Source organism: Myotis daubentonii, chromosome 5 (genome assembly GCF_963259705.1).
Source record: "Myotis daubentonii chromosome 5, mMyoDau2.1, whole genome shotgun sequence".
NCBI classification, from domain to species: domain Eukaryota; kingdom Metazoa; phylum Chordata; class Mammalia; order Chiroptera; family Vespertilionidae; genus Myotis; species Myotis daubentonii.
The window spans coordinates 91,743,560-91,768,118 of NC_081844.1; the positions used below are offsets into that span (position 1 = coordinate 91,743,560).

The window sequence follows — 24,559 nt, forward strand, 5'->3', positions numbered from 1 at the left end:
AAAGTTACTAAGACTTGTTTAGAGATTAGGCATAAATCGATAGAAATTCAGACATGATTTGTAGCAGTAAAGAATTTCATCAATTAACTGAGACAATAAATGTGCTACTGTATCTTACTTGTTTTTTTTTTAAATCTGCAACCAGAACAGAAATGTGTTAGATAGGAACAGGAATTACTACAATATTTACGTGTTGCCATATGATACCAGTAATGTTAATATTCAGTGCTTAAAGAATATTTTCAAATGTTTCTTAAGGTGCACTGATGAACTTATCACAGTACTCACCTATGTTACTGGTTGAAAATGACTTATTATTCCACAAACCCACCGAGTTAGAATTTCAGGGGGGAAAACATCTGCAGCTTTAACAAACTGATTTATGTGAAAGTTTAAGAACTATTCTGAATCATAACTAGTGTCTTTTTTTAACCTATTTTATTCTGAGAGGTTTTATTTGTGTGCTAAAATCACATAACAAAATTTACCTTCTTAACCATTTTAAGTGTAATGTACACATGGTTGTACAACACATCTCTAGAATCCTGCAAAACTGAAACTGTACCCATTGAACAGCTCAACTACCCTTGACCTCCTCCTCACAGCCTATAGAGTTATGTAATGTGTGATAGGTGAATTGTAATAGTTTTGATCCATTTTGATGCATTTGCTTATGAGAATTGAGCCAATCTAACTAGTTAAGGTTTGCTTATTGAGTGCTTTTCTGTTGGTTTTTTAAAAAAATATTAATTTCAGAGAGGAAGGGCGAGGGAGAGATAGAAACATCAATGATGAGAGAGAATCATTGGTCGGCTGCTTCCCTCTGGGGATCGAGCCTGCAACTTGGGAATTGAACTGTGACCTCCTGATTCATAGGTTGGCACTCGACCACAGGAGCCACACTGGCTAGACTCATTGAGTGCTTTTCTAAAAAATTGTCTTGTTTTAATACTCAGACACGTATTTCTTAGATCTTTTTTGGGTTCAGGTCTCTATAGTTAAATAATAAATACTTGAGAATTTTTTGCTAAATCAGTGGAGGCAGAATGATATTTCTCAAATTTTTCTGTGAAAGCAATGACTTGGAAGAACATTTAGAGGAACCTGTTGCTGAACCTGAGCCTGATCCTGAACCAGAACCAGAGCAAGAACCCGTATCTGAAATCCAGGAGGAGAAGTGTGAGCCAGTATTGGAGGAAACGGCGCCTGAGGATGCTCAGAAGAGTTCTTCTCCAGCACCCACAGACATCGCTCAGACAGCGCAGGAAGACTTGAGGGTGTGCAGCATGTCTTTATTTTTACCCTCCTTCTCGTTTACTTTTAAATCTCTCTTTTTCGTAATGCTTGGTTGACTTCTGTATGTGCATTTTCATATTAGTGGCTCAGGGAAATTTCTTACACATTGAGCCATGCCTCAGATAAGAGATGCATATTGCTTTATAAAATCAAAAGTAACTTTTCTTTCCCCTCTAAGGAATCTTGAATACTTTTTATACCAGAAATTTTCAGGTGTTGTTTTATCACCATATCAACAACCCCTCATCTTTTTAATATTTCATCTTTTAAATGGAAGACTATTACATGCTTGTTATAACAAACAAGTGGTGATGTATCTTTAGAAAATATGACACAAAAGACTTTCCTCTCTTTTTTGATGAAATCTAATTGAGGATAACTTTATGGTAGGAGTAGAAACAAATTGTTGAAATGTAACTACTTTCCTGATTAGAATACCTGATTTCAAAGTTTTGAAACTTTTCAGTAACTCCTGTCACATCAGGATGATATTAACTGAACTCCCAGAACCTTTACATTTGGTACTCTGTGAAGAAATATGTTTTAGTGCTGTGCCGGGGTCCATCCCCAGCAGGTCCAGGGGTCCCCAAAGGTGTGGACGGAGTCGGCGAAGAGGGAATGACACGGAGACAGCGTTCCGTTGATCAGAAGCCTAGCCAGGATCTCCAGCCAGGATCTCCAGCCAAGTTCTGGTCTGGATTTCCAGAGAGGTTCTGCTTTGGATCTCCAGCCAGGTTCTGTGTCCATGTTCTCTTGCTAGGTTCTCAAGCCAGGTTCTGTAGCCATGTTCCCTCGCTAGGTTCTCCAGCCAGGTTCTGTCCAGGTTCTCCAGCCAGGTTCAGTCACCAGGTTCTAGTCAGGTTCTCTTGCCAATTTCTGTAGTCAGGTTCAGTCCAGGATCTTTTGCCATGTTCTCTCCAGCGAAGTTCTTCTGTCTCTAGAGAATGTTCTGTGTAGGTTCTGTGCCTAGGTTCTGTCTCCTAAGTTCTGTGTTCTAAGTTCTGTGTCTTGCTGTCTTGTTACATCTGTATTTATACCAGTTGATTCAATCCTATCAATCTCTATTACAAAGGTTAGGGCGTTTCTTATCTCCATTCCAGGGAGTAAAGATTATGGAGCTTAAGCATGATTGTTTGCAGTTAAAGTGATTAATTACCCGCCTGGCACTTAGTTAAGGGGTTTTATTCCCTCCCTAACTTCAGGGGAAAATCCCTACCTGGGGAAACAACCTTTCTCAGAGAGGAGACCTTGGTTAAAACACATAGTGCCAAGAAGGTGAGCAAACATTTTAAGAACAGTATGCCATATATGCCAGGTCCTTTGAAACAGCAAGGATGGACCGGCTCCCGGCAGTGCTATATTTATGGGGTCAGGGTTCTTATAATATTTATGTATGTCTGACAGTTAATTCAAGTGCCTATGTTGTAGGCATTGTTCTAGGTATGGGAACTATCTGTTAAATGGATAGGGTTCTTGGTCTCTCCTTTAGTAAGTAGGAAAGAAATGGTGAGACTAGCTTGCAGGTAGAAAAGTGGGTTGGCTGGATTGAGAATGAATGATCAGTTGTTAGGTGGCTGTTATATTCTGGAGAGAGAATGAATGATATTTTGGATTAGGGACATGGCAATGGAGATGGAAAGAAGATAATTCAGAGTTAAATAACAGGATTTGGTGATTTTATATGGATAGAAAAGGGGTTTACGATAACTCTAAAGTTGATAACATTGGATCAGTGTTTATATCATAGCATTTCTAAGAAATTTTAGTACTAAATTTGTAAATGGGGGAGTGGGGGGTAATCTCAAGATACTTATAAACTACCCTGCCTATGAAAATGTGATGCATATATTATGTACAAGAATCAAGAACTAATGGCTTTTATATTGTTTTAATATATAGTATAATCAGCTGGTATTGATGTTTGTTACCTTAGACATTTTCCTGGGCATCTGTGACCAGTAAGAACCTTCCACCCAGTGGAGCTGTTCCAGTTACTGGGATACCACCTCACGTTGTTAAAGTACCAGCTTCACAGGTGAATTTCTCATTCAGCTTGCATATTAAGGCAAATTTATTTTGATTTTGTGTACTGTGATTTCATAGTGCTTTAGAGAATGTGGAAACTGATGTTATAAGATCAGAGGAGAAGGGTAAAAGATAGTTTTTAAAATTTTTGTGTGTGAGAGAGAATTTGTGTGTCATATTCTAGTTTAAACCTTATTGTTAGCTAAGAAACTTCACAAGAAAAAAGTAAACTTGCTTTGTTTTTACACAAAAGTTAACTTAGAAATGTTTCAGCCTCGCCCAGAGTCTAAGCCTGAATCTCAGATTCCACCGCAGCGGCCTCAGAGGGATCAAAGAGTTCGAGAACAACGGATAAATATTCCTCCCCAGAGGGGACCTAGACCAAGTAAGAGCTCAGAAGGATGACTTTTCTAGTTTGGGGGATTTTGAAGTGGGTACTTTGTTTTTCTTTGGGGGAGGGCATTGCTCAATATTTTCTTAGATTAAAAAATTACCTGAGAGTTGAAATTACCTGTATTTAGGGTAAAGAGAAAACACTTGTATGTAATAGTCACTGAAAGGTGTCTTTGACTTTCATTGTTGCTTTTGTTTTCTCTTAAGTCCGTGAGGCTGGTGAGCAAGGTGATGTTGAACCCCGAAGAATCGTGCGACACCCTGACAGTCACCAACTCTTCATTGGCAATCTGCCTCATGAGGTCGACAAATCAGAGCTTAAAGATTTCTTTCAAAGTAGGTGATTGAGTTTTAAACACTAGATTCATCTAATGCAGCACTGCCCAATAGAAATAGATGAGTCACATATGTAATTATTAACACAAAGTATCTAAGCTGTCATTTCAGCATATAAAAATATGTAAAAGATGGTATATATTTTTCTATTCTCAGTCTTCAGAGTCATGTATTTTTAGACTTAATGCATGTCTTGTTTTGAACTAGCCACATTTCAAGTACTCTATAGCCATGTCGTATTGGATAGTGTGCGTGTAACATTTAAATGAAATGTCCTAATAAGTTATTTGAGAATTTGTATTTCACTTGCAGATTATGGGAATGTGGTGGAGCTGCGCATTAACAGCGGTGGGAAATTACCCAATTTTGGTTTCGTTGTGTTTGATGATTCTGAGCCTGTCCAAAAGGTCCTTAGCAACAGGGTAAGCAGCTTTTCATTTTTTTTTTTTTATAAGCATGTGTGTTGGCTCTTGGAATATTTATCCTTATAACTATGTTGATATGTAAAGTGCAATTTATTCCAACATGTTTGGTAATATATTCTATGATGTTCAACCCTTAGTATCAAAAGAACTGCCTGGGAGTTTAGAAAAACAAAGCTTCTATCTAAATAACTTAGTTTTTTAATAAGTGAATGATGAGAATAATCCCGATTCACTGAGAGTTATGCAAATTCCTTTTCTTGGTGGTGGCTTATTGTGTAGAACATGAAATACAATGTTGCATTTAGCTAAGATAATTTAAGAGCCTGTTTGCCCTGGGTAGTCTTGGTATAAAACTGCAGCCTGGGTTATAAGTATGAGGAGCTTTGCCTTTTATTCTATAAATAGTCTGGGTTTGGAGTCACATTACCTGAAACCACTTTTATTAAAATTACTGTTAGTCTTCCCTAGCCAGTTTGGCTCAGTGGATAGAGTGTCGGCCTGCGGACTGAAGGGTTCCTGAGATCAATTCCAGGTAAGGGCACATGCCAGGGATTTCCGGCTCAATCCCCAATGTGGGGCATGCAGGAGGCAGCCAGCCGATCAATGATTCTCTCTCATCATTGATGTTTCTCTCTCTCTTTCCTCTCTGAAATCAATAAAAATATATTTTAAAAAAAATCACTGTTAGTCTAATTACAGAGGGATTCGTAGAATTTGGAATTATCTTATGATAGATCTAAAGAACTCTTCCCTTCCCTGACATCTTTCATTAACAAAAAATACTTCCTGTACCACTAGTAGTAGAGAAGAACAAAGAGATAAATAATTGTTAATTTTCTGAGGTGGATATGGGAATTTAAAAACCTCACTTTTTAAAATTTGAGGTAAAATTCACAAAACAAAATTAAGTCTTAAAATATTTTTTTTAATATATTTTATTAATTTTTTACAGAGAGGAAGGGAGAGGGATAGAGAGTTAGAAACATTGATGAGAGAGAAACATCGATCAGCTGCCTCCGGCACTCCCCCTACTGGGGATGTGCCCGAAATCAAGGTACATGCCCTTGACTGCAATCGAACCTGGGACCCTTCAGTCTGCAGGCCGATGCTCTATCCACTGAGCCAAACCGGTTAGGGCTTAAAATATATATTTTTTTAACAAATCATATTTCCAATTCTGAGAATCCACTCTTTTTTTTTTTAATATACTTTAGTGATTTTTTACAGAGAGGAAGGGAAAGGGATAGAGAGTTAGAAACATCGATGAGAGAAACATCGATCAGCTGCCTCCTGCACACCCCCTACTAGTACGTGCCCTTGACCAGAATCGAACCTGGGACCCTTCAGGCTGCCGGCCGAGGCTCTATCCACTGAGCCAAACTGGTTAAGGCAAGGCTTAAAATATTTTTATTGAATTTTTAGAGAGAGAGGATGGGAGAGGGAGAGCGAGAAAGAGAAGCATCGATGTGAGAACTGAACATTGATCAGCTGCTTCCTGAAGGCCCCCTCCTGGAGATCCAGCCAACAACCCAGGCATGTGCCCTGACAGTGAATCGAACAATCAACTTTCAAATCATCAACCTTTTGGTGCATGGGGCAATCCCCAACCAACTGAGCCACACTGGCTCATCTTAGTTTTATTTTATTTACTTATTTTTAAATACATTTTTATTGATTTCAGAGAGGAAGGGAAAGAGAAATAGAAACATCAATGATGAGAGAATAATTGATTGGCTCTCTCCTGTACACCTCCTACTGGGGATCGAGCCCACAACCCAGGCATGTGCCCTTGACTGGAATCGAATCAGGGACCCTTCAGTCCGCAGGCCGACGTGCTATCCTCTGAGCCAAACCAGCTATGGCCTCAGTTCTATTTTTAAACTTTTTAATGTGTTTGTTTCTTTTAAAAAATGATTTCTATTATAATTCACAGTTAATATTATAAGGTGTGCCGCATAGTGGTTAGACATTTATATAATTTACAAAGTACCCCCAGTAACTTGAGTACAGTACAGTAACATTTATTAACACCTATCTAGTTTCAAAACATTTTCATTAGCCCTAGCTAATTTGGCTCAGTGGACACATGCCCAAGTTGCAGGCTCTATCCCCAGTAGGGGGCGTGCAGGAGGCAGCCAATCAGTTATTCTCATCATTGATGTTTTTATCTCTCTCACCCTCTCCCTTCCTCTCTGAAATAAAAAAAAGGAATCAGAAAAAAAAACCCACAAAACAAAACCAAAAAAACCCCAAACATTTTCATCAAAAGTAAGTCCCTTACCCATTAAGCTGTCTCTTCCCATATCCTCTCTACCCAGCCCGTGGCAACCACTAATCTGCTTTCAGTCTCTGCAAATTAAAACTACACGTTTTATTAACCATGTAATAGGAATGTTGTAGATCATTATTTCCCAGAGGTTCTCCAGAATGTTAATGGATATATTCTGCAAAGTTTGATGTGGTCATAACATTATGTGAGCCTTAACCTGTCGGTATGCATCTTGAGTGCCAGTGAGATGTGTACATTGACTCCACTATTTTTGTGAAGCATCTCCTGCACAACTTTGAGAAGTGAGAAACTAGCTTATTATCTCACTAAGGCCACAGAATATTGAACCCAGAAATCTCCAGTAGGCTTTGGATAAATCCATCATCGAGCATGCAATAGGTCTAGTGGCCAAGCTTTGTGGCGCAGCCTTGAATCTTTGTTTCCTTACAGCAGGGGTGGGGAACATCTGGCCCGTGGGCTGTATAAGGCCCGCAGAATTATTTGGCCTGGCCCTGCCAAGGCATTAGGGGTGAGTTATTAAATGTTTGACTAAATCTAGCAGCCTAATTTTTAAGTTGATAATTTTGTATGGCCCGTGAATGATGTTATAAATACCCAATTGGCCTTTAGCAGAAAAATGGTTCCTCACTCCTACCTTGCAGGGTATGATATTCCCATACTGGCTTCCTAGTTAATTGCCCAAGATAGGGTTTTGTTTCTTTTAATGAATGAGGGTAAGCCAGGGCATCTTTATGTATAAGAATTGTTTGAAGTAAATTTTCTCAGAAAAGGGGCCGTATGTCTGATACCTTTTCATTCAGATTGCTTCTGCCCTTATGATAATTCCCAGAGATGTTTTCCATAACTGTTTGAAAATATCCCAGCCCAAACCTATGTCCCTTTAATCTTTCAGACTTTAATATGATTTTATTCTTCCCATTGTATTAGAAGATTGCCTGTAACAGTGCTTCAGATTGTGTGTGAAGTGATTTATATAAAAATACTTATATTTATCTTAAGTGTTAAATAAAATATGAATGTAAAAATATAAATATGTGTTTAATTAGAATTTAAAGTATAAATTAGAATTCAAAAAAGCCTTTTTTAAATGTATACTTTCAGATTAGGTCTTTGTAGTTTGGGAACTTCAAATGTAACTTAATTTTTTCCTCATCTCACTGTATTGATAGAAATCCCTTCAGTAATTTTTTATGAGTACAGAAGTAGCTTATATAAGCCTGATGACCATGATATTTGACATGCTTTTGTGTAGCGTAGTGGTTCAAAGCTTATACTTTCCAGTCCGGATGGCTTGGTTTACAGTCCTCTTCCATCACTCACTCACTAGGGCTGTGGCCCATGAGCTGAGAGTTCTTCAACTTTCCTGGCCCTTAGTTTGCTGGCCTCTAAAATAGGTATAACAACAACCCTCAGAGAGTTGTGAAGGTCAAATGAGAGACTACCTGTGAAGCATATAGAACACGTATCTGCAGAGCAAGTTCTGTTAGATATTTATTTTTAAAAATATTTCAGTTAGCAAACAGGATTGCTAATGAAACATGTACATTGAATTCATTAGAATTTGAAGTAAACCTTTGTTTCTACTTTAGCTCTATTGGATGAAAAGGAAAGCCAAAGACTTAGTGTGTATGTGTTTTCTTTTTCCTTTTAATAAGATAATGTTATCTTCATTGTCCTCAGTATTTTCAAAATTCTACTAAGGCAAATAGCATTTTGTGAAAATTATCTATATACTAGAGGCCTGATGCATGAAATTCGTGCAAGGGACTCTGCTCTTGCACCCCCGGCTTCAACTAGACCAGTGATGGTGAACCTATGACATGCTTGTCAGAGGAGACAGGGGAACTCATTTTTTTGGTTGATTTTTCTTTGTTAAATGGCATTTAAATATATAAAATAAATATCAAAAATAGAAGTCTTTGTTTTACTATGGTTGCAAATATTTCTATATGTGACACGGGACCAGAGTTAAGTTAGGGTTTTTCAAAATGCTGACACGCCGAGCTCAAAAGGTTCGCCATCACTGAACTAGACAGTCATCCGGATGGTTGTCCAGCTGGTCATTCTGCATGTTACGCTTTTATTATTATAGATATAAAAGGCTGAGTGTTTGTCCTACCAGTAACTATGACGCACTGGCCACCAGGGAGCAGGTGCTCAACGCAGGAGCTGCAATGACGCACACTGGCCTTTTAAAAATAAGTGGCACCAATGACCTGGCGCCAACAAACCAACATTTGGCTTCCTCCAAGTGGGACACAGGCCCTGCCACCTCCCTGGAGTGACACCCCACCAAATTGCAGCCACCGCTGCTAAGGCCCCATGGCGCAAAATGTGCCCAACAGCCCAGCCCAGCCTGGAAACGGTGGCTGTGGGCGCCGGGTAATGACGTCACATAGCAACACTGGGCTTCCTCTCGCTGGAGACTAGCCTCCTTGGAGTTTCTTTAGCCAAGGAACCCAACTTGCTTTATAGACATAGCCAGGTGCAAACATTTTACAGTTTAACCAAATGTTTGTGAAACGTTTTCCCGTGCCTCATCTCATTTGATCCTCACAGAAGTCCTGGAGTAGGTAGATAGGAGACTCGGTAGAATCCTATTTTCTTTTCATTAGCAGGACGTGAATAACGATTTTAAAATATTACTTCTAATTAATTTCCTTTCAGTGTGCACAAATCCATGTAATGGGACACTAGTATTTTGATAAAATTAAAGCTTTTGTGATGTATATGTACTTTGTATAAGTATGTGTAGCACAATCTTTCCACATTAGGTGATGGGGTTTTAGTCAAAGGCTTGAAATTCATAGAGATGACAATTCTTATATTCTATTTATCTAATTCTATGGGAAAATAAGATCTACTTTAATAAAGTACAATTAAAAAAAATAAAAAAAAATAAAGTACAATTAGAGTTACTTGTACTCCTATGCTGTTTAAATGGACTTTTTTTGAACTAGCCTGCATACTCCTGCATATCTAGTCACCTTTCCATGTTTATGTTAATGGGAACATTATATATTCTGAATTTAAAACAAAAACTGAACTGTGAGGACATAGGTGATTTGTAAGCTGCTGGTTCTGTATGATAGCTTTGTTTTAACCTTGATAGTTGGTAGTTGGTCAACACTGTGTGTAAGTCTTCTCACCTTGACTCTTACAGCCCATCATGTTCAGGGGTGAGGTCCGTCTGAATGTGGAAGAGAAGAAGAATCGAGCTGCCCGGGAAGGAGACCGGCGAGATAACCGCCTGCGGGGACCCGGAGGCCCTCGAGGTGGGCTGGGTGGTGGAATGAGAGGCCCTCCCCGTGGAGGCATGGTGCAGAAACCAGGATTTGGAGTGGGGAGGGGAATTGCTCCAAGGCAGTGAATTGCTCTTCACTGATCTTCACGCAGCAGTACAAACCCTGTTCCTGCAGAATGGTGATTTCTTCAACCATCCTTTGGTATCTTGCAGTATGACCCTGGTCTCTTATAAACTGCTTAAGTTTGTACAATTTTACTTTTTGTGTTAATGGTGTGTGTTCCCTCCCTTCCTCTTTTCTCTCCTCACCTTTTATTCCTTCACTTCCAATTTTGTGGAATGATATTTTAGGAAAAATGGATTTTTAAAGAAGAAAAAAAAAAAAGACTGAATTTCTTTGCTTTACTTTGCATATACAGACTGGATTTTTTTTTTTTTTATTTTAAACAGCCATTTCCCCCAAAGGAATGTGTCGCTTATTACTGACATTTGGTATGTTTCATTCATTGGGATATTTCTTACTTATTTTGTACATGTTTCAAAAGCCTTTGAGAAATACAGGATTTGATAAACATTTTGAAGGCAGGAAAAACCCCAAAATTGTTTCTTTTGAGAGTCATGACTACCTTCTGGTGTGGAGAAACTGCCATTGGAAAAATTGACAATTTTGATTCTCGCTTGGTATGGATAAAAACTGAATAAAAGATGTTAGTGAAATTTTTTCTTTTGATATGTGATCACAAAACAATTATAAAATCCACTCTTTTTACTGTTGAAATTTAAATTGTGAGATAGGTTTTAAATGTCTAGAATGCAACTGATGTGCTTTTCTTAAATTATTAGGGGTTTTATTGAAGTTGAATTTATTTTCATGTTTAATTTGTATTTGTTAAACAAACAAAAAAAGACAACACCCTCCCCACCACAATCCGAGGAACACAAAACCAGAGCAAAACTGTTGTGCCTTCTATTTATCTTTGATTCTGGTCTTGGCAATTGTTTAAAGAAAAATAATAAAAAAAAGTCTAGATTTGTTTTTTTCCAGGTTCAGAGTATGTTGGGAATTGTGGAACCCCTCTTTCACTGTGCGTCTTCTGTTCACTTGTTATGCTTTAGTCTGAAATTGAGTCTCAAACTGGAATGCCTTGAGGACGGGTGCTTCTGTAGAGGTCCTTTGACCTAAATAGCTCAGCATCTTATTTTGGTATCTATTCAGAATTCTCATCAGCCCACAAGAAGGAATGTGATTTTCATATTGGACTTGGCTGATATGCCTGAGTGTCTGCTAGTCTTTTTCCTTTAAATCATAGCTATATGGTAAATTTTCTGTTTTATTGGTTCTCTTTTATCGATGGACATGCAGTGGGTATTTCTTTGAAATGGCCAATTCTTATTAAAATATTTCTGGGAAGAAAATTTAATCTGACATGTAGGCTAATACTCGTTTTACGTAGTATGTTTGTTGAGTGCTGTGCATGACTTGGGTGAAGGTTTTGTTTACACATTTGTGAAGCAAGCCTTTGTGTAGTATCTTATCATTGTTACTAGTTGAAGGGCAACAAGGCTGTCAAATTTAACTTATTTTCTTCTTAACAGTATTCATCTTTAGGACTGTTGTTTGAGGATAGTGTGAGTAGGAATAGGAATGTTTGTTTTTCTGTTACTGGGAAACTAGGTTTGCTGAAGGGTGTAGTCTTAAACTAAAATGAAATTTGATGTTATCAGTTGGTCCTCAATACCTCAAATATTTGAAAATTGGCAGCATCTCCTTCATATAAAGAAACTTATATAACTGAATCACACGGCTGTTTTGGTGTTCAGTTTAAATGATTATTTGGTAACCACTTCATTTGGCCTAGCCAGTGATAATTAGGAGAAATCCAGCTTATACTTCTGTAGCTTATATTAAGCTTGTGGTGGAAAGGAAAAAAACTTAGCCTGAGTTATTTTTGCAGTAACTGTAAAGACATAAATTATGGATAACCTAGAAATCATTTTTCACAAGTGAATACTAAACCATGCATTTCAAAATAGGAGTTCTTTCTACTCAGGTTTAAGGGTACTAACTAGATTCCGTGGTACCCAATTTGGGGCTGTTATATCCTAGACTAGAGGACATTGGAAATGTGTGAGATTGTGAAGGGTGTTGGAGGGGGACACTGCATTTGGCATTTAGTGGGTAGGGATCAACAATGCACATGCTCTGTAAAAATGAAGCAACTGCATTAAAAACAGATAGTTTCCTATAAATGCATGATGGGCGGAGCAGTGGATTACTACAACTGGAGTTGAAGACTCATTCCTTTTCAATAAAGCTTCAGATAAATAAAAATAAATGAATTAGCAAATAGATAGCTCTTTCAGCAATTATAGTAACATCTACTGTAAGTTATCTCATTTTCCTTCATTTGTACCAATATGTGGTTTTAAAAAATTTTTGGAGAAGGTAGCATTATGCTAGATGCTGCTTGTAACTTGTTGCAGGGAGTTACTTTGTAATCCCAGAAAACAAAAGTTTACTTGAGTAATTTCAGCTCATCAGAATTTGGGTGATTGTGGAGTTTTGAATAGCATAGGACTTTTATATGTAGGATTTAGCATCATGTTTTAACACTATGAAAATCCTGGTATCTTTGTTTCCATTATTGCTGATGGTATAAACATGATACCGTAGAGATACATATATTCACACAGATAGAAAGTGAAAATAAAATAAGGCAAGATTTTTCTATAGGCAGCATCAGCTCATCATATTCAATCTTTTCAGGTTTTAAAATATAATTTTTCATTTCTAGGAATGGCCCAGTGTCTAGTTCTTTTCTACTGAGCTTAACACCCTTACTTACTTACCTAGTAACTTACTAGGTATAAGATTAGTTCAATGTGCATCTTGGTCTTTTAAGAACTGTTGAAAATAAATACACCTTGGGACTTAAAAAAAGTACTTTTATTTGCTTTTATGGTGAGGTTAGTCTTGACTTGTGTATGCCTTTGTTCTCAACTTTTTGAGCTTTTGCTGGGGAGCAGTGAAAGTAATTATCCAAAAATAATTATTTGAGTAGGTTACTGCACAGTATTAGTTAAATTGCACTTTAGTTTAGGTTGGAAAAATAATTTTCACGACTCTGTGGATTAGGTACTGTTTTCCCCAAAGTAATAGATAAAGGAGAAACGGCATCAGGGCAGCTGTGTGACTAGGCCTCCAAACCATCCATGTAGCAAGGAGCAGATTGACCTCCGAAACTGATGCTTTTTCTCCAAAACCAAAATGCCTACATATGTACATTTGAATAACATATCAAGATATAGGATATGACCATATAATTACTACAGTATAGAAACCAGGGTCTATAAAACATTCATAACAAGGTTAGCATTTCTGTTCTTCATTTCCATAGGGTAAATAATATAATGTAAATGATTAGTATAGGGCTTCTTTTGATATGCAGACTATTTGGTAACAATAATGACTTGTTAGATTAATTTCTTATCTGGTTTGATAATACATTTAGAAATCTGGATGTGAGTAATATTTTTATCAGAGCATAATCCAGGTGAATTTATAGCAGTTATGGTTTGTGCTTATAACTGCCGTCCTCTGATACTTCCTTCACCCCTTTATTTGAAAATCCTTGTAGAATTTAATGAGTTAGTGGAAAATGAGGCACTTTATAGAAAACAATTCGTTAGAATCTGTATGGAAATAATCCTCCTATGAGGTTTAAATTTGTAGACCATTGTTTATGCTGAATGGCCTATTTTATGTAAATGGTTGCATTTGTCAAACCTACTGATCTAAAGATATCTTTTATATTGAAGTTTTATTTTTGTGCTACTTAAAAGAATTTCTGCAGGAACTACATACAGATGACCTTTTAATTAAGCAATCTTGAACTTTGAAAAGGAAGCAACTTCAACATTTATTTGAATATAGGGTTCTAGCAAATTGCCTAATATACTGAAAATGGGCATTGGATAATCATGACAGTCTTTCACAAATGTTTAAAAACCTTAGGAATGAATGTTAGCAACTTGGCAATGTCTTATGTGGAATGAGGTTGTAGATTTAACTTGCTGATCAAGTTTTGACTATGTGGTACTAGATAATTATGTAAGGATTTCTGCTTTTAAGGTAGTAATTCCTTTTGGGATTTTCATTTGTATACTGTGATATTGAAGTTCTGGGGACCATAGGCAGGCTTGTGAATTCTTACTAAACTAAAGGAAAAATGGTGGCACATGTGAGATAAAACTTCCATTTATATTCTTTTTAGTGACTATGTATGTAGTTCAGAGTAATGCTCAAATTAGACTGCTTTACTTGTGCTTTCATGAAACAGTCTCTCATCGTGGCCTGAATGAATAAAGAGTTGATTAGAGGTGGCCTAACAGCACTAGTTTTATTTGTTTTGATTTATGCTACAGTATGGCTTAGAATAAAGGTTGTTTGCTTTTTGATTATGTGACTTATTTTGAAAACCTTGGATAGTCTCTTCTCCTCCAATTTCCATTTAAACCTGGTAGCTTTTTTTTTTTTAGTTCCCTGGGAGAAGTAAATAGTATTGGAAATCAGTTCCACTATTACTCCCATAAACCATGTGACCTGGCCAACTAGAAATCCACACGTTTTGCACTTTGAAACATGGCCCATGTCACAGATTCCAAGGGACTTGCATCTACCCAATGTGTCTTATTTTCTTAAAAAAAGAAAATTAAGGGATGTTTACCAAAAATTTACTATTGAATTATTTTAACAAATCTTTTTTCATAAACCCACTTAGGGGAAGTTTGCCTATTTTGGTAGTAATTTCAAGGATGATCATATCTTATTTAATCTGGATATAAGCAGTTTTAACTATTGTTATAATTATCCATTTTGGTTACTGAAACTTTCCCCAAGCTTTGTTAGAACCACCTATTTTACTTTGGATTTTATTTAAATTCTTAAATGTCTTTGTGAAGATTGTGTATGTATACTGATTTGGCCCTTTTAAATGAAGACATGCTGAGAAGCTGGCATAAGGGAATAAGGAGAAGAAAAGAACTTCCCTTTCTTTAAAGATTCAGTGCACACTTAAGTAGATTGTAGAACATAACTTGTTAAAAAAAATTCATATAGGTAGTTGTTAGCTTTTGAAGATGAGTGAGGTGGAGGTGGAACTTAGCTGATGGTATAGAAATCATTTTGTGATTTATAAGGAAAAAAACCCATAATTTTTAAATGAGAAACAATTGAATGTTTCCTTAAAAGATTTCTTCTCATTCTGATTATTAGCACAAGTGACAGAAGAGGCTCCTAGAATTCATTGAATCATAGAAAGTTAGTGCTGGAAAGGACTAAAATGATTTGTATAACACCTTCATTTTTCCAAAGATCTAGGTGCTCAGATAATTGATTATTGGTACAGAGTCCCAGATCGGCCTGTAGAAGTAACACGGAGGAGATTGCTAGTTCTCCCTAGGCTGGCTAAAGATCCGGATATGGGAGAAAGGGGAAGGAGCCACATTTTACATGCACTCAGTTGCTTCTATATAGCTCCGTTTTCATACCTAGGTTTACTCCATTTCTTTAGAACTGTCTTAATGCCCACTTCTACCAGGGCCTGTTGAAAGACATTAACATGTGCTCCCCTCAGGGATGGGTTTACTGCTAGCTGTCAGAAAGCTATTGGGTATCCTAATGTGTTAATAGCTGAAACTCAGCTGTAATTTTCTCCTAAATCTGTCAGCATTTTACATTCTGTACATTGTGGTGCTTTTCCACCTTGTATTATAACTGTAAGCTCCTAAGGGGCAGCCATTTGGTCTTAGGCAGGTACCCTGTTCAGTGCCTGGCAGTGCCGTGTGTGTATCAGGGTCCTAACCTTCCTTTCCAGTGATTTTTTCCCATTCTTCATGGAAGCGATGCTCCAGCCATCCTGAACTACTCCTGGCTCCTCTGAGAGGCCAGGCATTGCGACTCCGTGGCTTCAAGTGCCTCTCTCTTCCCTGAAGATACACTTGCATCTGCTCTCCCCCGTCCAGATTCCTTGCCTTCAAAGTCATTTTTTTGAAGATCCAGTTCAAGAACTAGTTGTTCTTTTTCCCTGAGAGAGAAAAGATCTGCAACAGGAGCGGGGAACCTTTATTTGGTGGTTGATCTGGCCAGAATTTGAAATGAGGAACAAACTCATTCCCATCTTCTTTCCATCCACATGTCCCTTCTGTTTGACCGTCTGTCCCAATCTTCATTTTTAAAAAATACATGTTCCTAGAGCACTTTCTACCTTTCTCCTAGCTGAAAACTTATGCCTTCAACCTGGAATTAGAATGACCTGTATCTGTTATACTACATCATTAGACCACAGCACCTAGAGGACAAGGACTGGGAAATTAATCCCAGCATTCCACCGAAGGTACAGTGACTATAAGAAAGAGGCATTTAATGATGACTCATTGAGTTGAATGAATTAGTGTATTTCTGTTTTCATTTTCAAAAGGGAGGTATGCGTAGAGCCAGGACTTAATTGAATACATTTTAGGCACTATGACATTTCATAGTGGAGGGGATTGTTGGGAAATTTTAAGGGCGGCGGTGGGGGGGGGGGGGCAGTGGAGGAGAGAGGAAGTCACTGGTCATTTTGAGGTACTTCCATCCTTGGCCTGACTTAAGTGCCCAGTATATCCCAGGCATTTGTTTGTATGTAGAAGAATTTTATGTGCCAAATTTCATTTCTTTTCACAAACCTACTCCATTGTTCTTTCAGTTCATGTCATCACCCATGCCCCAAGTCTAAGTTGTCTGCTTCCCTTTTTCTTGCTCCCCACATCCAGTGTCAGCTAAGTCTTACCAGTTCTACCTCAACAGTCTTTCACATCTCTTTCTCCTCACTGGGATAATTTCAGTGGCCTCTCAGCTTCCTTGACCTCTTCTTACCCCAGCCTACTTATACCCCATGCTAGATTCATCTTAACTGAAACAGCTCTGACTATGGTCCCATGTATGTGTTCTATCTCCCCTGCTAGACTGTAAGCTCCTGATGGGCAGGATCTGTGTCTTGAGTCGTATTTGTATCTCCCTAGTGCACATATCAATAAATATTTCTTGAATTAATAATATAAAGCCTGTCTTAAGTGAAGTGATGTTTTCCAGATCATATGTAGGTTTCTTTCTGGGGTAATTGCAAGACTTCAAAAGTTCTTTAACATACAAAGTTGGTTGAATAATAACAACTATGGATTAACCACAAAGAAAATTTCAGAAAACTTTAATTTTTTTCATTGGAATCAGCATGGATATGTGTATATGGATGGTTCAATAAATATATTTTTATATACATGTATAACAGAAATTTTACATTCCATCTTCAAACTGCAGAAATAGACTTTTTTTTTTACAAGCCAAAAAATAATTGCCATAACTTTTATGACTTCATGCAAAACAGGGAGGAGTAAGGGGCAAAAGGGAATAGGTTGGTTAAGGTTAAGAGTCCTGTAAGAAGTAAAAATGTTACATTAAGGAAGCGATTGCTTAACACGCTGCTTAAGGTGGTAGCCAAACAAATCCTTAACTGCAGCATTAAGGCCATACCAAGTTTATACATATATATACAAAGAAATTTCCATATAAAAGACATACTGTCACATTTTCTTGTGGGAAAGGATGAGGAGCTTTGTGAGTAATTCTGACCCAGTTTTCCAGGCCACGTAATTGTTTAAGATTTCCCTAGGCTATTTCTTAGAACTCTCTTACTTTGGCTAGCTGTCAGTTACTACTCTGTGGGCTTACGACTTTTGTAGTCTCTTATGTGGAAGTATGAGTGATCTTGAACTTCCATCATAGGTGATCAAGCACTTTGTAGCTTAACTAATTCACACTGCCCAGCGCAGCATATATTTTACATTTCCCTAAAGTATGGGAATCACAGAATTGTAACTTCAGTTGTCTTACCTGTAGCAGTCTCCACATCCTGTGCTGGCATTGTCACCACAGAATTATAGGTGCCTTCTGTTCTTTGAGGTTAAAAATAACTTTGAGTAGCTATAGTGTAATGAATTGATGTGTGAGGTTTCAGGTAACATATGCTGGAGCTCTTGAAAGTTAATAAATACTAAACGTTTACCCCACCCCCTGTCACAACACATTTCAGTTGGCAGCTACCTTTTTGGAAAAAAAGAAATGTAAAAATGTAAAGTCACTTGCAGAAGAATTCTGCCTAAATATCAAATCAGGTAACTGTTAAGACAAAGGGTAGGTCTTTTGTGCGGATACCTAAACTAATGAAATGGAGCAAACACGAAGGGTGCGTCCTTTGGAGATGGCTGCAGTTACGCAGGAGCCATTTGCTTTGGTGAGACGAGATAGGACACTGGTTCTATTGGCAGAAACTGGCCTCTTAGTGGATAATCTTGAGTAAAAAAAAAAATTAAAACGTAAGTTTATGATAAATCATGTAAATAAAATACCCTTTCCCCCAGTGAATGAGTGAGCCTTTATTTGATAATTTCCAACTCACTTTGGACTGTTTTAAATCAATCTAATACTGCTTTCTCATGAATGTCTTAGCTGTGAATGGGATATCACCAGTAGTCCTGTTCATCCTGTTATCAGGTATGCCTCCTGGGTGTTCACAAATATGGCTGCAAGTTAATTTGGTCTCCTCCCATGGGTTCCCTGGGCCAGTCAAGTTTGAGAATGAGGCCTCTGGAACTGGCCTTCCTGGGAGAGAGGACCAAATAATTTGTGATTTGGAAACACTTCAGTGTGTTTGAACACTTAGAAAGTGAGCAGTCACTGTCCCTTTCAATCATTCACCAGCCGCTCTTTGCCCAAATGACACTAGTTCTTTATATTGAAGTAATTCCCCTCAGTTTTAGAGAAGTGATTTTAGCCAACAGGTCGATCGTGACAATGAGATCTAGACAAGGAGACCCGGACACCCTTTGACAACCTTACTAGAGGGCTTAAAAGTATTAGGGGTTTTGTCTTGGTCACTTTGTGGTTCACTTTGTACATTTCTGTGTAATTACAGAAGGGAAGATGTCCAGTTTTTCGAACTTAGAGGCAGCTGAGGTCCTTGCTGTGACTTGTCTTGAAATTAGAATTTGGCTGCATAGTTTCTTGGGTTCTTTTTGAGACCTTTGCACCATTATTTGTCTAATATGCACAAGAATCACATTGGGTAGGCGTTCCACCTGTCCAACAGACAAGTAGGATGCACCCCTTTGGGATTTAACTATTGTTAGTGCTGAAAATACTATAATGGATTAAGTCTTGGAAAATAGAACGATTAAAATATGAAATAAGCCGAGGCCGGTTTGGCTCAGTGGATAGAGTGTCGGCCTGCGGACTGAAAGGTCCCAGGTTCGATTCCGGTCAAGGGCATGTACCTGGGTTGCGGACACATCCCCAGTGGGAGATGTGCAGGAGGCGGCTGATCGATGTTTCTCTCCCATCGATGTTTCTGACTCTCTATCTCTCTCCCTTCCTCTCTGTAAAAAATCAATAAAATATATTAAAAAAAAAAAAATGAAATAATATGACTTAAATTCGTGGTATAAATTTTAAATTTAATGCTTTGAAATGCATTATGGGAACACCCACTTTTTTAGCTTCTTACTATATTCTGGCTAATGGCATGCTCAGAGCATGGTACACATACCTTTGAAAGACGTAGAAATACCTAATGTGGAAAAAAATTGATTTTAGCAAACTACTTATTTGATATGTAAGCACCACTTTTAAAAAAGATTTGGGCCAATCATTTACTAGGATAGGTAATTCTAATCTCTTTCCCCACAGTATTCTTTTTAAAGAGTTTAATCAAGAAAGGCAACTCTTTCTGAAAGAAACTTTTCATTTTACACACTAGCAATGACTTGATTAAAAACCAGTTACATTTGTCTTTTCAAAAAATTCATATTTGGCTTTTTTCCTCGTCACACCTTTTTTTCTTTATGAACATGACTTCATGCTTTGACTAGGGAGAGATGCTCTAGGTTGGGAGAAGTCATTTTAGATGCAGCTGAAAATAAAAAGGACATGCTAGGCTATACTTTCCTTCCAGGTCAGCTGTTTTCTAATTCAGTTTAACAAAAGGTAATAGTATTTGCACCACAAGCTCTACTTTAGAAGTACCTGCATGTACTAAGTACTGGCTCGCTGGCTGGCAAAAGATGAAGCTCTGGAAAGTTTTTCAGAGTCACCATAGACCAGCAATCTCAGTGTAGAATCAGGACTTGATTGTATCTATTATCCCCCTCTCCAGTGCCTACTGAGCACAACCTAAGTGCTTCCTATATGTTGGGGTGAATTAATGCCCTTGAAGATGTGAATTTCTAGTGGGTACTATGTCTACTTCTAAGATGAAGGAAAAGGTAAGTTCCCCCAAATAAGTATAGAGAATCTGAACGAGGCTGGAAGTGTCAGCTAATGGGAAGGAGATAGAATGAACTCTCGGCCCCTGAAGGTGTTCCCCGGGTCTGTTAGAACTTTAAGGTTGTTATGATGTACTCCATGCTTTATCTGTGCCTACCATTCACAACACTTGAGCCAAACGGATAATCACGGTACCTTGTACGTGCCCCTTGTTTTTTTTTACCTCCATGTTTTTACTCCTGTTATTCCCTCTGCTGGAATACTCTTTCCCCGTCTGTCAAAATCTCACCTGTTCTTTAAGGTGCTACTTGCTCAAATGGCCCCTAGGTCTTGAAAGGCTCCATGATCTGTTTTCTGCCCATTTTGGGCACCCTCCTTTCTCATACATATTTCCTGCATTCCTCATTGGTGATTGTTTTGGAAGTTCTATTGTCCCCTCTTACATTGTAAGAAAAGAGGCTTTTATTCTGATGCTCTGCTTTTACACTGCACTTCTTGCCACAGTGATTTAATAAACAGCAGGTGGATGGATGACAGGCAGGTGTAGGGAGGTTAGTCCTGGCTATGACACGAACTATGGAGACCTCCTCCCTGAGCTTCCACTTCTGACATGAACCCCGAGAGGCCGAGCTGTTTTCTCCATGCTGAGACATTTTGAAAAATCATATCAAGGCAATTAATTACATAGCACATAGTTACCTACACACCCAGGGCCCTGGCGGCTCACTCAGCAGGCCATTCAGAGTGTCCTTTGTCTCACCAGCATGCAGAGCTATGCAGGACTGGCCCTGGCCTTCAGAGCAGTGGCCCCCACATTCTGGCATCACTGCTGTAGCTCATGGTCCTGTTCTGCCAAAGGCCAAGCTTCTGGATGCAGGCAGAGAGACATGGACAGGCCAACCGAGTCCTAGGAACTGGAGTAAGCAGAGGCCTTGTCCCGTGAACTGGTCTGGCCTAGTTTGTGCACATCAAGTCACTTAAGGAATTGTTAGGTCAGAAGCAAAAGGATGGGGAGACAAGCAGCAGCTTCTACTTAAAAAAAATTTTTTTTTTTAAAATTCTCACCTGAGAAATGTGATGTGAGAGAAACATGGACTGGTTGCCTCCTGCACGCACCCTGGCCAGGGCCAGGGCCAGGGCCAGCGAGAGCGGGGAGCCTGCAATTGAGATATGTGCCCTTAACTGGAACCGACCCCGAGGCCCTTTGGTCCACAGGCTGACGGTCTGTCACAGAGCCAAACTGGCTACGGTCTGCCCCCACTTTTATTACTCATTTCAATGGCATCTCATAGAGAGGTGCTCCCTCTTTACCTGAACACCTGCTTGGGGTAAGTAGTTACTCGTATTTAAAAGGTGAAACCACAATTATATAAATCCAGATAGTATACTGCTATGGGAAATAACTTTAAGAGTCTGAGCTCACCTATCCTGTCCTCCAAGAGCGGTTTCTGTGAGACCCAATTTCTCGCCTCCGAATTCTTTCTCTGGTCTCTATTACCACATGACCCCTGGGTTGGAGGACTCCTATCCAGATCACATATCACTTCACTAAGTTTAAATTCTGTCGTTGGGGACAGTCCTCTGATTCCCGTGCCTTGCAATGTTTGTAGGATGTGCCTCGTCTTAGTTGAGTGAATGTTTTAAAGGGATTCCAGATTTAGAGAAGACCTCCAGAAAAGGTGTAGTCCTTACTCTTGATTCCAGGCAAATCTAGGCCACTCCGGGCACACGCAGATCACTCCTACAGGACTGTTAGCAGGGAGTGTGTTGTCACTGTCCTCCAAATGCCATTGATTCCCACCTGCCCGCTGCTCACCCCACTTGGGTTCTTCCATAACTCTAGCTGGAACATGGCCTCACATCCGCTCTAAATCCTTCATGTACCAGACACTGGATTAGTAGGTGCTCAACCTTTTAAGATGGGCTAAGTTTATGTTGCTTATGACCAAGTTCTGAGAAGATGAAGACCGAGGATTGTCTCATTTGGTTCTTGATCTAAAAGATGATGGATTTCCATCCTAGTACAAGATAGTACTCCCTGGTATTTAACAGATTATAGGAGTTAAATTTTTGTATACTGGAAAGTACCAAAGGCTCCATAATTTTTATTAAGTTATAAGATTCAGTTAAAATGGACTAATCTCATATATTCTGCTTTTTTATGACAAACTACATCAATTACTTATTTTTATAGTCAACAATTTGGGAGGTAGGTGGGTGACTGAGGTCACAGGGTGAAATAATTTGTTGAAGGTCAAAAACAGAAAGTGGAAGATGTAAACCTGTCAAGCCTGTTTCCAAATCTTAGCTTCCCATTGTCTTTAGAATCGTCCAAATTCTGCAAGGTTTCGACTTGGGCTGGTGAAAGGAACTTTTGGAGCCCACTGTCCTCAACTGTAAAATGAGAAATAAGATCAGGGCCATTGTGGAAATTCTGTTATTTAATTTAAAAACACACAGGAGGTGTTCAATAGCAGAATTGTGATAGTCCAGGTTTCTTCACAGTCCGCTACTACTCTGCATGTGAATGGCAACTATTCGCAGAACTTAATATGGTGCCTTCTGTTCAGTGGGTGCTCACATCTCTGGGTAAAAGGGATGCAGGTGCTTGATCAGTGTAACCAGGACTAGAATTGAGGTCTCTAGAGCGTGCCCAGGCGCAACAGTGGCAGAGTGATTTCACCAGTGAGGAGGGCCTTGAGCTGGTCATGAGATGTCAGTCAGCTGCTCTGAAGGGCGGTGGATTTGGCCTTTTGGAGTCTGTCTGGGTTTGGAAAGAAAGCTCTTTGATGACCTCTTCTGGCAAACAGGAAGAAGTGATGAGAGTTTCATAGCGATTGAGATCCTGAGAATGCTTTCCAGTTTGCAATGTAGGGGTGGAGTTAGCAGTCATGATGTCATTTTACCTGGACATTGGACCTGTGATGTGGAGATGACTGCCCCTGAACCATAAAGAAACTGAAGGTCAGAGAGGTAATGGTCTTGTTCAGGATAGTGTGCCTTTGGTAGTTGCACCTCCACGCTGGTGCCCTTCCCGCCATATGAGGGAGCCTGGAATGGGTTTAGAGGAAAGCTGAGAGGACGAGATGTAGCGTGGGGCCACCTTGGAGTCTGCGAGAAGGCCTCCTATTTTTTTCTGCAATTAAAAGACAACTAGAGAAGCGGCCTTTTGAAAAACTTTACAGCTGGGAAAACCCTTCAAGCTTGACTACTCCTGTTTTACTGATAAGAAAATTGAGGCCCTAGGAAACTGGGGAAAATGTGGAAGCATTTTAGATGACTCTCTCTATTAGCCACCTGGAATACACAGGTACCATTTTGCTATATTTGTTTTATAGAAACAGCTATCCCTTTTAGAGGGCTCTTCTTATTTTATTTATTTTTTGAGGTCTTTTAAAAAACATCCCTGATTTGAATCTTTTTCAGGGGCAAAGAAGGAGTGGCTAGCTATATGGTGATGGTAGGAAACGGTTTACAATATGGTTTCCATATTATTATGGGAAATATGAAATTCTTTACAGTGTTAATTTTAAGTCTTAATTTTTAACATTGGGAACAAGAAAAAATTTGTCTGCAATATTCTCATTAATTCCAGGGCCAGATGAAGGGAGACTGAGAACATTTGTCATGTCACCCTATTGACATTTTGAAGAGATCCCGTTGAAATAGAGCATAAACACATCCCTGTTGGGAAAGACAGGAGCAGTGTTTTCTGATGACAAACAGTGTTTGTTGGAGCTACAGGAGTGTGGAAGCAATTTCAGGGTTGCCAGGGTGAGGTTTTGTTTGGGGGTGGGGAGTGGAGACAGCTGGAGTGGAGAGCGCTGGCCCAACTCCAGCTACACCTGCTGTAATATTTTTTTCTTTTTATTAGTGTAGCCTACCGAACGGTATGAATTTAGATGACCCCCCCCCCTCCCCAATTGTCTGGAGCAGTCCCATTTTTTTCTGCCTGTAACTACACCTACATTAACGGAAATATTCTTCAGTCTTGCTGGAAGTTTCTGGTTATATTTAAATTATGTCTGTTTGGGGGCTGGGATCAGGCTGGGAGGGGACTGGAGTCACTGCAGTCACTTCCCGAGGGCAGTTTCACGGGTTCTGCTCTGACACATTTCTCTTTGATCCTTCCAGAGGCTCTGGCAGAGCGAATTCACACAAGTGCCCTGGAAAGTGGGCCACAGCCTCCACAG

The 24,559-nt window shown here is 39.0% G+C and overlaps 1 protein-coding gene across 3 annotated transcripts in view; it reads left to right on the plus strand.

Annotated features, from left to right (window-relative positions):
• The window catches only part of G3BP1 (G3BP stress granule assembly factor 1), a 41,267-nt gene extending 26,171 nt beyond the window's left edge, over positions 1-15,096 (plus strand). For all 3 annotated transcript variants that reach the window (XM_059698972.1, XM_059698973.1, XM_059698974.1), the window contains exons 7-12: positions 1,076-1,277; positions 3,230-3,331; positions 3,595-3,706; positions 3,922-4,050; positions 4,363-4,472; positions 9,929-15,096. In XM_059698972.1, coding sequence (XP_059554955.1) covers positions 1,076-1,277; positions 3,230-3,331; positions 3,595-3,706; positions 3,922-4,050; positions 4,363-4,472; positions 9,929-10,135 — 862 coding nt within the window. In that variant the 3' untranslated portion in view covers positions 10,136-15,096. The remainder of the gene's footprint in view (positions 1-1,075; positions 1,278-3,229; positions 3,332-3,594; positions 3,707-3,921; positions 4,051-4,362; positions 4,473-9,928) is intronic.
• Positions 15,097-24,559: the final 9,463 nt, after the last annotated feature.